A 14,728-nucleotide genomic window follows, 5' to 3' on the forward strand; every position below is an offset into this window, starting at 1 on the left:
TCATGGGGTGATTAATAACCGAGATATTAATACTAACTCCATATTTTTAAATAAAACGGCACGAATACATACAGTTGGCCTAAAAGTTCAACTGCGTGCACGTTCAAATATGTAAGTATTTTCAAAATCGGACAGTTACTTTTTGATATATGAATAAAAACTGCATTTTGACTTTTGCGTGCCGCATCAGACAGCGTACGTTCGGCCAAGAATGTATTGGCACTCAAGCTGTTTCCTGGCATTGATTCCTGCCACAGAACGGATACCAGGCATGTACTGTAAACTATCGTACACAAAATGTCATGTACCGTAACATTCCCTGGGTGTGCAACGTTATTGTATGACTGGCAAACACACAACGGGGAAGGGAGATTACAGTTGTTGTTTGTTTGGTTTGAAATCCATGTGTAACAGGTTGCGCTCAGTTTGTCGTCTTTCCCCACGGATGGAAATGGCAAGGATTTGGAAAGGACGTCGGCCGTGGCCTATCTCAAATATCATCATCATCATCATCATCATCTGTTTACCCTCCAGGGTCGGCTTTTCCCTCGGACACAGCGAGGGATCCCACCTCTACCGCCTCAAGGGCAGTGTCCTGGAGCTTCAGACTCTTGGTCGGGGATACAACTGGGGAGAGTGACCAGTACCTCGCCCAGGCGGCCTCACCTGCTATGCTGAACAGGGGCCTTGTGGAGGGATGGGAAGATTGGAAGGGATAGGCAAGGAAGAGGGAAGGAAGCGGCCGTGGCCTTATGGTAGGTACCATCCCGGCTTCGCCTGGAGGAGAAGTGGGAAACCACGGAAAACCACTTCCAGGATGGCTGAGGTGGGAATCGAACCCACCTCTACTCAGTTGACCTCCTGAGGCTGAGTGGACCCCGTTCCAGCCCTCATACCACTTTTCAAATTTCGTGGCAGAGCCGGGAATCGAACCCGGGCCTCCGGGGGGGGGGGCAGCTAATCACGCTAACCACTACACCATAGAGGCGGACCCTATCTCAAATATACCAAGTCAAATAATTATTTTATTCCTTTTAAAAACATTAACCCTCTCTGTCCTGTCGTGAGTTCGCCTGTCATACACACTTTGCAAACCTATCACGGGTACGATGCGCATTGGTATCACCCAAATATCACTGTAAAATTTGTCACAAATGGAACATAATAATTGCTTTTACACATATCAAGTGAAAAATCCCTGGCAAATTAAGAAATACCGTTGTTATTTGAGAAATATGAAAACATACTTAAGGCTTGTAGACGGGACTGGTATATGACGTACTGCGCTGCTGGTGCCGTCTTTTGTTACTTTCTTCAGGTCCGGGGCTAGCACCGTGGAATGGGAGTGCTATGTCTGTAGATTCTCATTATCTTTGTCCATATGACTAGAGCGGCTAGTTCAGGCCAGTTCAAACAGCAAAATGGAGGTCAACAGAAAAATAGCATGATCCCTAGACCTATAAATATTTTTATTTCTGTTCGAACGAAAGTAGCTCGATCCCTGGACCAATAAATCACTAGTCCTCTGAATTTTTCTTATGTACATTGGCCATACCATTTTGTCGCCTATTAAATATTGCATATCGCGATACAAGTCATGAACTGATGATGTTTGACAAGTGAAGCAATGAAACGAAAGCAAAGAAAAAGCAAAGAACTTCAGTGAATACAGATATCACACACGAAATCGTTGAAAGTGTAAGATAAAAGACATACGTGTGTCACTGTGAGCGCAACACCAAATGTACTTGTAAAGTGGTAAAGTACGTATACATAATATTCTCCAAACATCAAATATTTCTTAATTTGCCAGGGATTTTTCACTTGATATGTGTAAAAGCAATTTATTTTATTTATTTCGTATGGCATGAGGATACATTGTTACAATTTGGTTATTAACTATATTTATACATTTGAGCTCATCAATATCTGCATTGCTGCTAAAGCTGAATGTCCAGTTTTGTTAGCCAACTCACAGCTTCATCACTGGCCTCGTGGATATCCTTTATTGTCCCACTGAATCTTCGGAGTGGGCACTCTGTGACGATATGTTGAACGGTCTGAGGCACATCAGAGCAGTCGCAATAAGGATCGCTGGTAATCTTCCACTTGTGTTTCCAGAAGTTGCATCTGCCATGTTGAGTTCTGATCCGATTAAGTGATGACCAGATTTTTCTGGGTAAGTTGAAACCAGGAGGTTGCATAACTGGATCCGAAATTAGACCTAATCTGTCAGGGTTTGAAGCTGCCCACCCATAGCGCCAGGCAGTGTTAGTATGAAATTCATCTTGGACTAGCCTCTTTCCTAGTAACCAAGAAGGTTTCCTAGATTTCAGCCTGAGATCTTCACGTAGGCAGTCTTGATGTATTGGTAGAAGAGGATTGTCACAACATTTAACCCATTCTTTCTTCAGTGCCATTTGTCTTCGGAGATGAGGAGGTGGAATATTTGAAAGAACTGGTAACCACTCCAAAGGTGTGGATTGGATGGTTCCTGATATAGCCCTCATTGTATCGTTTAACTGAGTGAAAGCAATTATTATGTTCCATTTGTGACAAATTTTATAGTGATATTTGGGTGATACCAATGCGCACTATACCCCCTATCACATGTGTACGATATGCCCTAGCCTTGTATGAATATACCAAACTGTGCCCTTGTTTTGTCATATTACATTACAGTTGATACAATATATTGCAGGCATAGGGATTGAATTACCGGTATGAAATTGAGAAAGATTAATTAATACTTGATACGATATGAAACGCGTGGATAACCCGAGGAAGAAACATTATTCTATGAAACAGTATCCAATAATTCTATGAAACAGTATCCAATAATTTCTGTGGCTGCAATCACACCCAGGAAACTACCTGTGTGTCAATATGTCCTTGTCCGACTGCACGCCGTCTAATGCGGCATACAAAACCGCGACTGTTGTCCTTATTGATATCTCAGAAAGTAACTGTCCGATTTTGAAAAACTTACATATTTGAACTTGTACGCAGTTGAACTTTTAGGCCAGCTGCACGGATTTGTAGGGGCTACCTGGCCGAGGACGTGGGTTCAAATCCCCGTCAGGAAGTCGTAAAATTTAAGAAACCAGATTTCCACTTCCGGAGGTGCATATGACCCTGAGGTTCACTCAGCCTACACCAAAAATTCCTGAGGGCAAAGGCGGCCGGGCATAGAGCTAACCACTCTACCCCATCACGTGCCGAGGTTAACAAAGGCAGAAGCCTTTACATTCCACTCCTCCAAGGGCATTCGTGGCCTGTGCGGAGGTGACTTTGCTTTTTTTTTTTTTGCTTTGCACGAATTTGTGCCGTTCCATTTTAAAATATGGAGTTAGTATTAATATCACGGTTATTCATAACCCCATGAGAATACGTAGCACTTTTTTTACAAGTTCCTGGGTATCATTTACGAATATGAAAACAGAATACCGATATCTTTAATGGTTTAGACCTTATGTCCGTGTAACACCTGAGGTGAATAACCCTGTATAATGTTTCTTTTACGCTGATCGATAACTAACGCAGGTCTAATGAGGTTTCCCTCAGACAAAATCTCAAGGCAGGTTACGGAATTGCTTTCATATCTACTGTGAAGCGTAATTCTATTAACTTGATTCATTTAAGGATAAATAAGTTCCGAACGAGACGCAAGACATGATAAAAATACTCCTTTAATATCCGAAAATCTCTATGAATATACCAAACTGTGCCCTTGTTTTGTCATATTACATTACAGTTGATACAATATATTGCAGGCATAGGGATTGAATTACCGGTATGAAATTGAGAAAGATTAATTAATACTTGATACGATATGAAACGCGTGGATAACCCGAGGAAGAAACATTATTCTATGAAACAGTATCCAATAATTTTACGATAGAGAGACATGATTTCACTTGTAATAAATTCACAATATCACAGAGCAGCATGTGTTCGCATACAGCCTACAATGAAACCTGACAAAACCAGCCACCATTCGTTCTTCCGAAAAACAAAAGGCCATTAGAACAGGTGGCCACTAAATTAAGGTTACGAAATTTTGGAATCGGGGAAGAGGTCTATTTCATCACATGATTAGCTACAGCAGTACCTGCAGTGTTTTAAAACTATCATATATATATGTAAAACAATCAGTAGATCTATAACGAACAGTGCGACTACGGTACTTCGTATATAGAGAAGCCATTTTAAACGGACTGTACAGTGGCATTTTCTTTATTCGCTTGATTTACAATAAAATCCTTCAGCGTGGCATATTTTATAGTATTTCCACATCCCCTTTTACGTGGCACACGTTTCAAAAGATTCTAAAAGTTTATTCAAATTCGAGATTGCATTCTCGTCGTACACTTTACCTAACACTGTATGTCGCGTTATTCGCTTGTGTCCTGGTTCGGCAAGTTTCATTGCAAAAAATTATTTCTCGTTTCCAAGAATCACTTCTATTCTCCCCTCCAGTGTAAAACAACCCTTGTTTTTTCCGCACATTGTACCTTAATTATTCACTGACTGAATACAGCAGGCCTACAACAACCGAAATCAATCACCAAACTGCCAATAAGGGCAACATTAGTACACCCTATTCAGACATTATTCCAACCTAAAGCATTTTTAAATGAGTTCGCATACTGTCGGCTTGTTCAATCACATCGCCACATTCACTGTCGCGGATAATTTACAACTTCGTTTACAGGTAGACTACGGAGAAGATAAGGTGAGGAAGGGGGTCGGTATGTATTGTACCCCATAAAATAGAAACTACAGTATTAAAAAAGAATACTCTTTCGATGGACCGATATTCGTTTGTATTACAGTGTGTCTATATCAGGGGTGAGCACAGTATTCGGAGCGGTTATGACCATTCAGGTCATTTTGTGAAATACGTCGGCCTGGTGACTGCTTAAAGGAGGGGATATTAACACAGGCTTTAAGAGAAAATTAATAGGTACCCTGTTTACTGATCTCACTGCTAAGTAAAGGTGGCCGTTTAGGCAGGTTTGACTGTAATGCCCTCGCGTATGTCTTCAGAAATTATATATGAGACGCTGTGAACATAAAAGACAAACTCAACATGGCACGACATTGTTCTTATTCAATTCTTTCTTTTTTTAATTATTTTTATTTTTAATTTTTTGAATTCACACTCTTTTCCTTTACATAATTAGTAGACTATTGAATAAACCCGAATAAAGATTTCGAGCGATCTGGCAGCGAGTAAGAAGGGAGAAGTCAACATCTCTCCTTGTTTACGTAAGCGTAAAAGGAGAGGTCAAATATTAAGACTCTCACAAATTCTGTCCTTGCAAATGACAATAATCTGAAAAAAAATGAATGACTGTCTAATCGCCATACCTCCAGTAAAACTAAACTCAGGTAACACAGGAACAAGGACAAGAGAATGACAACAGTGATGACGATACGATTGACTAGGGGTAACTGACATAATTTGATTATTTGTAATAGAAGAAGATTTGGCTTGCTTACAATATTGCCAGCCATATACACGAGGCCACAAAGCTAGATGGCAATAGAGGATTGTGGAAGCGTTTTGTTAATTAGCAGAGGCTTGCAGACTGAACGCTGAAAGGCATAATAGACTATATTGAAGATATATGTATGTATGTATGTATGTATGTATGTATGTATGTATGTATGTATGTATGTATGTATGTATGTATGATGATACGGTTGGAGAAAAACCTGTGTTGCAAACTTCCTAATTTATTCATTAGGGGTACCAGTCCTTGAAAACATTAAAAATATGGAATACAGAAAATATAAAAATGAATCACTTACACGTTTTCTGAGAAAATAAATGTATATGAGGAAAGTACAAAACATTAATGTAATTTCAAAACATGCGCTTGCTGAGGTCGCCTTTTGCATTGACAACTAGTGATGTCACAAAACAGCATGTTCGTATATAGCCTATACTGAAACCTGCCTAAACCAGCCACCATTCCATTATTTTGGGATAACCTAACTGCGACCCCCATCGAACTTGTTAGTCATTACTTACTAAACACTTCCCTGGTCTCGAAAGCCCAGAATAACGGCCGAGAGGATGCGTCGTGCTGACCACACGGCCTCTCGTAATCTGCAGGCCTTCGGACTGAGCAGCGGTCGCTGGGCAGGCCAAAGCCCTTTCAAGGGCGTTAAGGGCCGTGGGGTTTCGTTTGGTTTTTACTAAACACTTCATCTAAGACCTGAAGATGTGAAGACATCGCCTGGTACCACGAAGGGTTTGTTAAGGGTGCCGGTGGATCTAATATTCAGGTGTCTCATATTTTACCAACTTTAATCCTTTGCTTTCCCAGTTCTTTTTACAATTTCGTAAGAAATGGCTGCAGTTGAACTTAATTTATGCCATAATTTTATAAAACTACATACAATATTACCTTCCAAACTAAATTTTCCTGGACCTCGCAAAACTTCTAATGGCTTGTATTTAACTTATTTGTGTTCTCAGAAATATTCTCTGTCTTTCTTTTGCATTTTAGGTGCTGCCTGGCTGAGGCGGTAAAGGCGTACTCGGTTTGCCCGGAAGGACGTGGGTTCGAATCCCCGTCAGAAAGTCGAACAATTTAAGAAACGAGATTTCCACTTCCGGAGGTCCACATGGTCCTCGGATTCACTCAGCTTGCACCAAACATGATTACCAGGTTAATTCCTTAGGGAAAAGGCGGCCGGGCGTAGAGCTAACCACTCTACCCAACGAAGTGCCGAGTATACGGATAGTGGAAGCCTTTACATTCCACCCCTTCCAGGGCCTTCATGGCCTGTACGGAGATGACTTTGCTTAGTTTTCTTTTTCATTTGAAAAACAAATTAAATAATAAAGACAGAATATTTGTAAGAATATCGCCAATAAGTGAAATACAAGCCCGTTTTCCATTCAAAATGATGTCCACCTCGTTAGTGTAAAGGTTAGTACTATTAACTGCCGTCCTAAGGGGTTTGGGTTCGATTCCCAAAATTTGATATTTGCAAGAGGGCTGGTATATAGTTAAGAAGGTTCATGCAGCTCAATTTCATTCGGGGAGTAGGGGGAGGGGGTGCCTAAAAAGAGCTGCCCCACATCGGGACGAATATACGAATTTACATTTTACATTTTAAATAATATTAGTATAGCTGTCACAATCAATTTCCTCCATCCGGTAGGCGGAGGTGATAGAATATATTCACGGTATCTGCTGACCGTCGTAATAGGCGACTAAAAGGGTAAGCCAATGGGCTCTGAACTAGGAGTGTAGATTGATGAGCACGAATCCTCTAGCTGAGTTTAGCATTTCTTCCAGTTACTTTCATTACTCCTCATTGTCATCTTTCGTATACAACCTCCCTTGGTCAACTCTTATCCTCTCCCAACCACGATGGTATTAGGTTTTCAAGGACTAGGATTTCTTTCATTTTCACTCTCTTCGTGGCGCTTCTCTTTCTTTTGCCTTTACCCTAACTCAGTAATCACTACCAGAAAGAAGCCTATGAATAAAGGGTTCACAAATTGGCCAGAGATAATAACAAATAGCAAAAATAAATGATGTCGACGTAGGCTACTGAAATGGGACCCGCAGCAACAACAGTGCGAACTTGAGAGTGTGAAGAGTTATCTGTCAACACAACCCTAGGAGATGTGTAACGAAACAAGTATCACGTGGCTACAACCTAGATACACACTTTTCTTTCCGACTGAAAACCACGGAATATTATTTTCAGTGTTCTTTCTTTCTCCTCGCTCTTTACTTCTTCTTCTTCTTCTACCTGTCCTTTATCTCAACAAGCTGTGGTTAGGAATAATCTTTATTAAGCCCAGTTTTACGCCCGGATCTCATTCCTCATTCCTGACGCAAATCCTGTGTGTTCCTGTTGCAGTTCGTAGTGTGATGTGCTGTATGTAAATTAGTATGTGTCTTATGACGATCATAAGTACCCAGCCCACGAGCTAGAGGAATTAACCAGACGCAGCTAAAATCCCGGCCCGGCTGAGAATTGATCCCGGGGCCCTACGAACCGAAGGCTACTACACTCAGCTAATGAGACGGATTCTATTCACTTCTTACTTCAACTAGGAATTGCTAAAGGGATCAGTGATTGCCTGGTGTTTTTCTAACTTTTAAACCATAAAGTGCTAATTATAAGGTGTACTGAATATATGTCCTTTTCCCTACTTTGCGTCAGAGTAAATAAATACACGAACAATATCGGCTGTTATACGGCACAAAATCTGTACAGCAACATCCACCTGACTTGGCTGGGAGGCTAGACATAATGATCTCTCCTAAGCCAACAGTTTTTTGTGTCATCCCAGTACCAAAATATCCTTTTGCCGCTATCATCGACGTTATCAAAGAAGTAAATCTTTAGAATGTCAATAGGATATTGCTACCGAAGTTTCGGAAATTACACCAAGTGAGAATGATTTAAAGTATTCTAAACCTTGTCCTTTTTCCCTACGTAAGCTTAAGAAGAGGTCTGGTTGCTAATGATGAACATTCCAGCAATGTTTAATTCTGTCTTCATTCATATCCTTGTCCAATGGCAATGTCATGGACTAAGTGTCTAAGGGAATAAGATAAAATTTTCTTTCAGAGTGGAACGAAACCGTGTTGCGTACCCAGTCCGTTTGCAGTGAAATGTCTTAAGATTAGCAAAGGCATACAAAGCTGGAGATACTGACCTGTTAGTGTTCCCATATTGACTGTTTACCTTCCAGTAGGCGAGCCAGGCGCAGAATGTCCGGAGCAGGCCCCTCGGAGCACGTTATATGCTGAATCAGGCTGGCCGTTCGTTCACCTGCCGCCTAGTTCTTCCGCGTACACCTTGGCCATGACCGGGGCTTGCGGGGCGACCATCACAACGGATGTCGTGCAGAGTGAGGAGATAATTGAGATGCTGGGCAGGTTTCCACTGGCCTACATGGCCAGGATAAACAGTGCAATCAGCTGAATTTGCCAACTTGTAGCCTAACTGTATACAGCGTTAATCAGCATGGCCATTGGCGATGCTGGGAGATGTTAGGAGGGAGGTCAGTTCTTTACCCTTCAGGCACGGTTACTTTCGTGTTATTCTAATTCGATTAATGTTATATTTATAGATCCAGTCAGGGAAAGGAGTATCGTGCCCAGCAGCAATTCTCTCCCAAATTTGTAAATATATATGGTTGTCTTTCATTATAGTCAGGAATATATAACTTATTGAAATTCTGAAAGAAAAATGTTTGTACTAATTAATATGTGTATAATAACTACCCAGAAATGTACTACTTTCTGGCAGGCACGGCCGTGAGAGAGTGAGCTGTCACTCGTTCAAAACTGTCCCTCACCTCACGAAACAGCATATTTAAAATACTGTTATTGATTGGCTTAAGGGCTGGGACATCTTTGAACATTAGTCCAGTGTAAGTAAAAATCTAATAATAATAATAATAATAATAATAATAATAATAATAATAATAATAATAATAATAATAATAATAATAATAATAATAATAATAATAATAATAATAATAATAATAATAATAATAATGATGATTTTACCGAGCTCGATAGCTGCAGTCGCTTAAGTGCGGCCAGTATCCACTATTCGGGAGATAGTATGTTCGAACCCCACTGTCGGCAGCCCTGAAAATGGTTTACCGTGTTTTCCCATTTTCACACCAGGCAAATGCTGGGACGTTACCTTAATTAAGGCCACGGCCACTTCCTTCCCACTCCTAGCCCTTCCTTGTCCCATCGTCGCCATAAGACCTACCTGTGTCGGTGCTACGTAAAGCAACTAGCAAAAAAATAATGATTTTACGTCCCAATAGCTACTTTTAACGTTTTTCGGAGACGCTGAGGTGGAGGAATTTTGTCCCGCAGGAGTTACTTTATGTGTCTGTAAATCCGACACGAGGGTGACGTACTTGAGCACATTCAAATACCATCGGACTCAGCCAGGATCAAACCTGACGAGTTGGAGTCAGAAGGCCAGAGCCTCAATCGTCTGAGCCATTCAGCCCGGCAAGTAAAAGTCTGTCACTATAAAATAAATTATGGTGAATGGATGTGTCAATTATTTTGGCCTAGGATTGGAGGCACGACCCTATCTTTTCGGAATTTTCCTGAAGTGAATGTTAAGTATCGCAGGTATACGTCTCTCAGGATAGCTGCTGTTTTCGCCTGCACTCGAACTTCTTTTACTTGTGGTTTAAAGTCACACTAATTCAGAAAGACCTTTTAGCGACAGTGGGCTGGGGAATGACTGGGATTGGAAAGACAGTGACCGCGGTACACACCAGGCGAGTTGGCCGTGCGGTTAGGGACGCGCAGCTGTGATCTTGCACCCGGGAGATAGTGGGTTCGAATCCCACTGTCGGCAGCCCTCAAGATGATTTTCTGTGGTTTCCTCAGCTTCATATCAGGCAAATGCTGGGGCTGTACCTTAATTAAGGCCACGGCTACTTCCTTCCCACTCCTAGCCCTTCCTTGTCCCATCGTCACCATAAGACCTACCTGCGCCGGTGCGACGTAAAGCCACCAGCAGAAATAAATTAAGGTACAACCCTAGAATTTGCCTGGTGGCAAACTGGGAAACCACGGAAAACCATGAAAAGCGCTGCCGATATTAGGGTTCAAACCCACCGTTTCCTGAACGCATTTTTTTTTACAAGTTGCTTTACGTCGCACCGACACAGATAGGTCTTATGGCGACGATGGGACAGGAAGGGGCTAGGAGTGGGAAGGAAGTGGCCGTGGCCTTAATTAAGGTACAGCCCCAGCATTTGCCTGGTGTGAAAATGGGAAACCACGGAAAACCATCTTCAGGGCTGCCGACAGTGGGGTTCGAACCCACTATCTTCCGAATACTGGATACTGGCCGCACTTAAGCGACTGCAGCTATTGAGCTCGGTTTTCCTGAACGCAAACGAACAGCTACACGGCCCGAACAGCACAACCAAGTCGCTTGGTTGCACTCGAACTTGGGATTTACTGTATGGACGGTCCGGCTCCATGGCTAAATGGTTAGCGTGCTGGCCTTTGGCCACAGGGGTCCCGGGTTCGATTCCCTGCAGGGTCGGGAATTTTAACCTTAATTGGTTAATTTCGCTGGCCCGGGGGCTGGGTGTATATGTTGTCTTCATCATCATCTCATCCTCATCATGACGCGCTGGTCGCCTACGGGAGTCAAATCAAAGGACCTGCATCTGGCGAGCCGAACTTGTCGTCCTCGGACACTCCCGGCACTAAAAGCCATACGCCATTTCATTTCATTTTCACCGTATGGACGGTTCAGCTTCCCGTGCCTGTCATGGAGAATGACTTTGTGCTCTTAGCTATGAAAGTGTAAACACAATATTTCTTAATAGAATTCTCCTATAGAGGTTTGGAAGGTAACGCAAGCTCGTCGCCAAGTGGGACAGAATGGTTAGGCTTTGCCCGGCTGTCTTTGCCCTCCCGGACTTGATCTGGTGCTGATTGTAGTAACTCCAGGACATATGTTTCACCAGAAGTTCAAGCCTTCCAAATTGTTTGACCTCCTGAAAGGAAATCGAACCTACAGCCTTTCTCGTGAACCAGCTACTGCTTCAGCTAGGCCACCCCCCTTAATTTGGATCTACGAAAGCAAAATTTCAGCAAAAATAATAAAAAAACTGTAAATAGTACTTACTACACCTCCCAAAAGCACAAGGACGGGGGACTACTGGTTGCTCCCAACGGGAGACATGTACTTGGTGAATACGGGGATCCGAGCTGGGTCAGGTATCTTTTCCCTGATTTTTTTCGCGTACATATTTTTATCTATACTGTTAAACCTCCCCTGAATAGCACTTCATTATATTCCGAATTGTATGTATTATATTACTTAGAGGCACATTTTGCCTTTCCATGACCCTTCCGTACTCAGATTTCTTCTTGTTTCTTTTTCCGGCTGTGGGTAAGGAGTTAGAACAGCCCCGTGTTATACGGACAGTAACGTAGTGAGGATGGGCCGATAGGGGGGGGGGGGTTATAGTTACAAAATGATGATAGAACACAATGGAGGTCAATATAAGGACCCTGATACAAGTGAATTATGTTGATATTCAGATTGCAGTACCGATACACTAAAAGATCTTACATTAAAATACAGAAAAAGAACAATACGATGAAGGTCAACAGTTTTACAGTAAATGATATGTTCAGTTTACGATCTAAAATCCAACTTTCGAGGCTGCTTAGAAAATAGATCTGTTGGTTGTACAATTACGTATGTCTCTGAATGTTTATTTAGTTTATTGTCAGTTTTTGTTTATTTTCTTTTTGTAAAAATTCCATGGGTTTTCTAAACCCCAGTAACCCCCCCCCCCTCCTCCGCTAGCTACGCCCCTGTATACGAATAGTGTGTCGGTTTCTTACCCGGAAGCCTGAGGTCTGTTTCCTGGCTCGTCCAAGTATTTTAATCTTGGATGGATTCCTGGAACGTGGTTCGTTCAATCTCGTGAGACCAACCGAAATTCCATCTAATACGACAGACAGCGGACCCGGTCAAGAAAGCCGTGCGGTACCTCTGAGGATGTCGTCAAGTTGACCACGCTGATATCTGTTCCCTTCCTGACTAGGCAACGATCGTCTTGGCAGGTCAAGGAATTCTTAACCCTTAATTGCTCAATTTATTTTTTCTTCCGAATATTATTTCTTCATTCCAAAAGTAATCCGTACTCATCAGAAAAATATTTGTCAATTCAAAGTCACAGCTTCATGAGTTCGAATGTTTTGCACTACAGCATGCAAAATTGTGCAGTATTAGCTACAGAGGCTACTACCACACTTCATTCTTAGCGAAGTTCATGTTTATGAATGCTCTGAGATAAACGACATTTTGCCTTCATTATTTAGGTACATGAGGATTCCGTGGTTCAAATTCCGGTCACTCCATGTGAGATTTGTGCTGGACAAAGCGGAGGCGGGACAGGGTTTTCTCCGGGTACTCCGGTTTTCCCTGTCATAAATCATTCCAGCAACACTCTCCAGTATCATTTCATTTCATCTGTCATTTATTAATCATTGCCCCAGAGGAGTGCCACAGGCTTCGGCAGCCGGCACAATTCCTATCCTCGCCACTAGATGGGGGCTTCATTCATTCCATTCCTGACCCGGTGGAATGACTGGAAACAGGGTGTGGATTTTCATTTTCATTTAGGTACATGAATATACGGTTATGTCAACACAGAACTTTTAAATATCGAAAATAATATTTGGAAGACATACTAAATTGTGCAATAATAATAATAATAATAATAATAATAATAATAATAATAATAATAATAATAATAATAATTTCATGTGGCTATTTCTATCCGGGTGCAGCCCTTGTAAGGCAGACCCTCCGATGAGGGTGGGCGGCATCTGCCATGTGTAGGTAACTGCGTGTTATTGTGGTGGAGGATAGTGTTATGTGTGGTGTGTGAGTTGCAGGGATGTTGGGGACAGCACAAACACCCAGCCCCCGAGCCATTGGAATTAACCAATGAAGGTTAAAATCCCCGACCCGGCCGGAAATCGAACCCGGGACCCTCTGAACCGAAGGCCAGTACCCTGACCATTCAGCCAACGAGTCACCTTCCTAACATAATAGAACTATGGAATCATTGCCAAAGTGCGTATTGAGCAAATGTATATTAAAAAGTAGGTAAGAGAGACCATAACGAGAGACCATAGCGCGGAAGCCTGGTTGATTGGCTCGGATGGTAGAGAGTTGGCTTTCCTAGCCCAGGTTGGCGGGTTCGATCCCGGCTCAGTTCAATAGTTCAGTGGTATTTTAGGGTGTTCAAATACACCGACTTCGTGTCGGCAGATTTACTGGCATGTAAAATAACCTCTACGGGACAAAATTTCGGCACTTCGGTGTCATCACGAAGCTGAGTTAGTGGGGCTTAAAAACAACATTATTATTATTAGCAGTAGTAGTAGTAGTAGTAGTAGTAGTAGTATCTGAAGGTGTGTAACTTTGTGGTTATCGATTCTTTCAAAGAGGGTTTTTCTTCTTGGCGAGTACGTCCAACTTGTGTAAATATGCAGGGCTGATGTGAATGTACAGTCGCTCAAAAAAAAGCGCATGTACAAATTCTTTGCAGCTACAATTTTCTCAGAATCAAATGAACCTATAGATAAAACGTTCGTTGTGGATCTTGATAGGATTTGTATATACAGGTATATGTGAGGTGAATTATATTTGATAATAATTAAAATTAAGTTTGATGAAATATTGAATGCGAGGAACAAACAATGCCATGTGTTCATTTTCTTCTGAGCGACTATAGGCTACGTTAAGTGTTAGTTCGTGATATTCGTAATGAAGAAGACTGATAGGCAACATTCTTCTGTTGATTTTTTTCCAAGTGGTTTAAAGTCATACCAACTCTGGTGGTTTTTCGGGGACGATAGGATAGAAATAAGCTTGCACTGGGAAGGAAGTCCCCGTGGCCTTAATTAAGATACAGGCCCAGCATTTTTCTGTTGTGGAAATGGAAAACTACGGTAAACCATCCTCAGGACTGCCGACAGTGGAGTTCCAACCCATGATCTCCCGAATGCAAGCTTACAGCTACGTAGCCCGCAGCAGACAACTCGCTCTGTCGCAAGGTTGTTAATTGGCTTTTACGTCCCACTAACTACTGTTACAGCTTTCGGAGTCGCAAGGTTGTAAGAGACCTGTTAAACTGATGGTCACTCTGTGGTTAAAAAAA

General features: G+C 42.0%; 1 protein-coding gene across 1 annotated transcript in view; it reads right to left on the reverse strand.

Annotated features, from left to right (window-relative positions):
• LOC136863134 (uncharacterized) overlaps positions 1-8,739 on the reverse strand; it is a 44,974-nt gene extending 36,235 nt beyond the window's left edge. Inside the window, exon 1 of the mRNA XM_067139478.2 lies at positions 8,699-8,739. Within this exon, the coding sequence (XP_066995579.2) occupies positions 8,699-8,714 (16 nt within the window). The 5' untranslated portion in view covers positions 8,715-8,739. The remainder of the gene's footprint in view (positions 1-8,698) is intronic.
• Positions 8,740-14,728: the final 5,989 nt, after the last annotated feature.

The sequence above is a fragment of the Anabrus simplex genome, chromosome 2 (assembly GCF_040414725.1).
Source record: "Anabrus simplex isolate iqAnaSimp1 chromosome 2, ASM4041472v1, whole genome shotgun sequence".
NCBI lineage: Eukaryota > Metazoa > Arthropoda > Insecta > Orthoptera > Tettigoniidae > Anabrus > Anabrus simplex.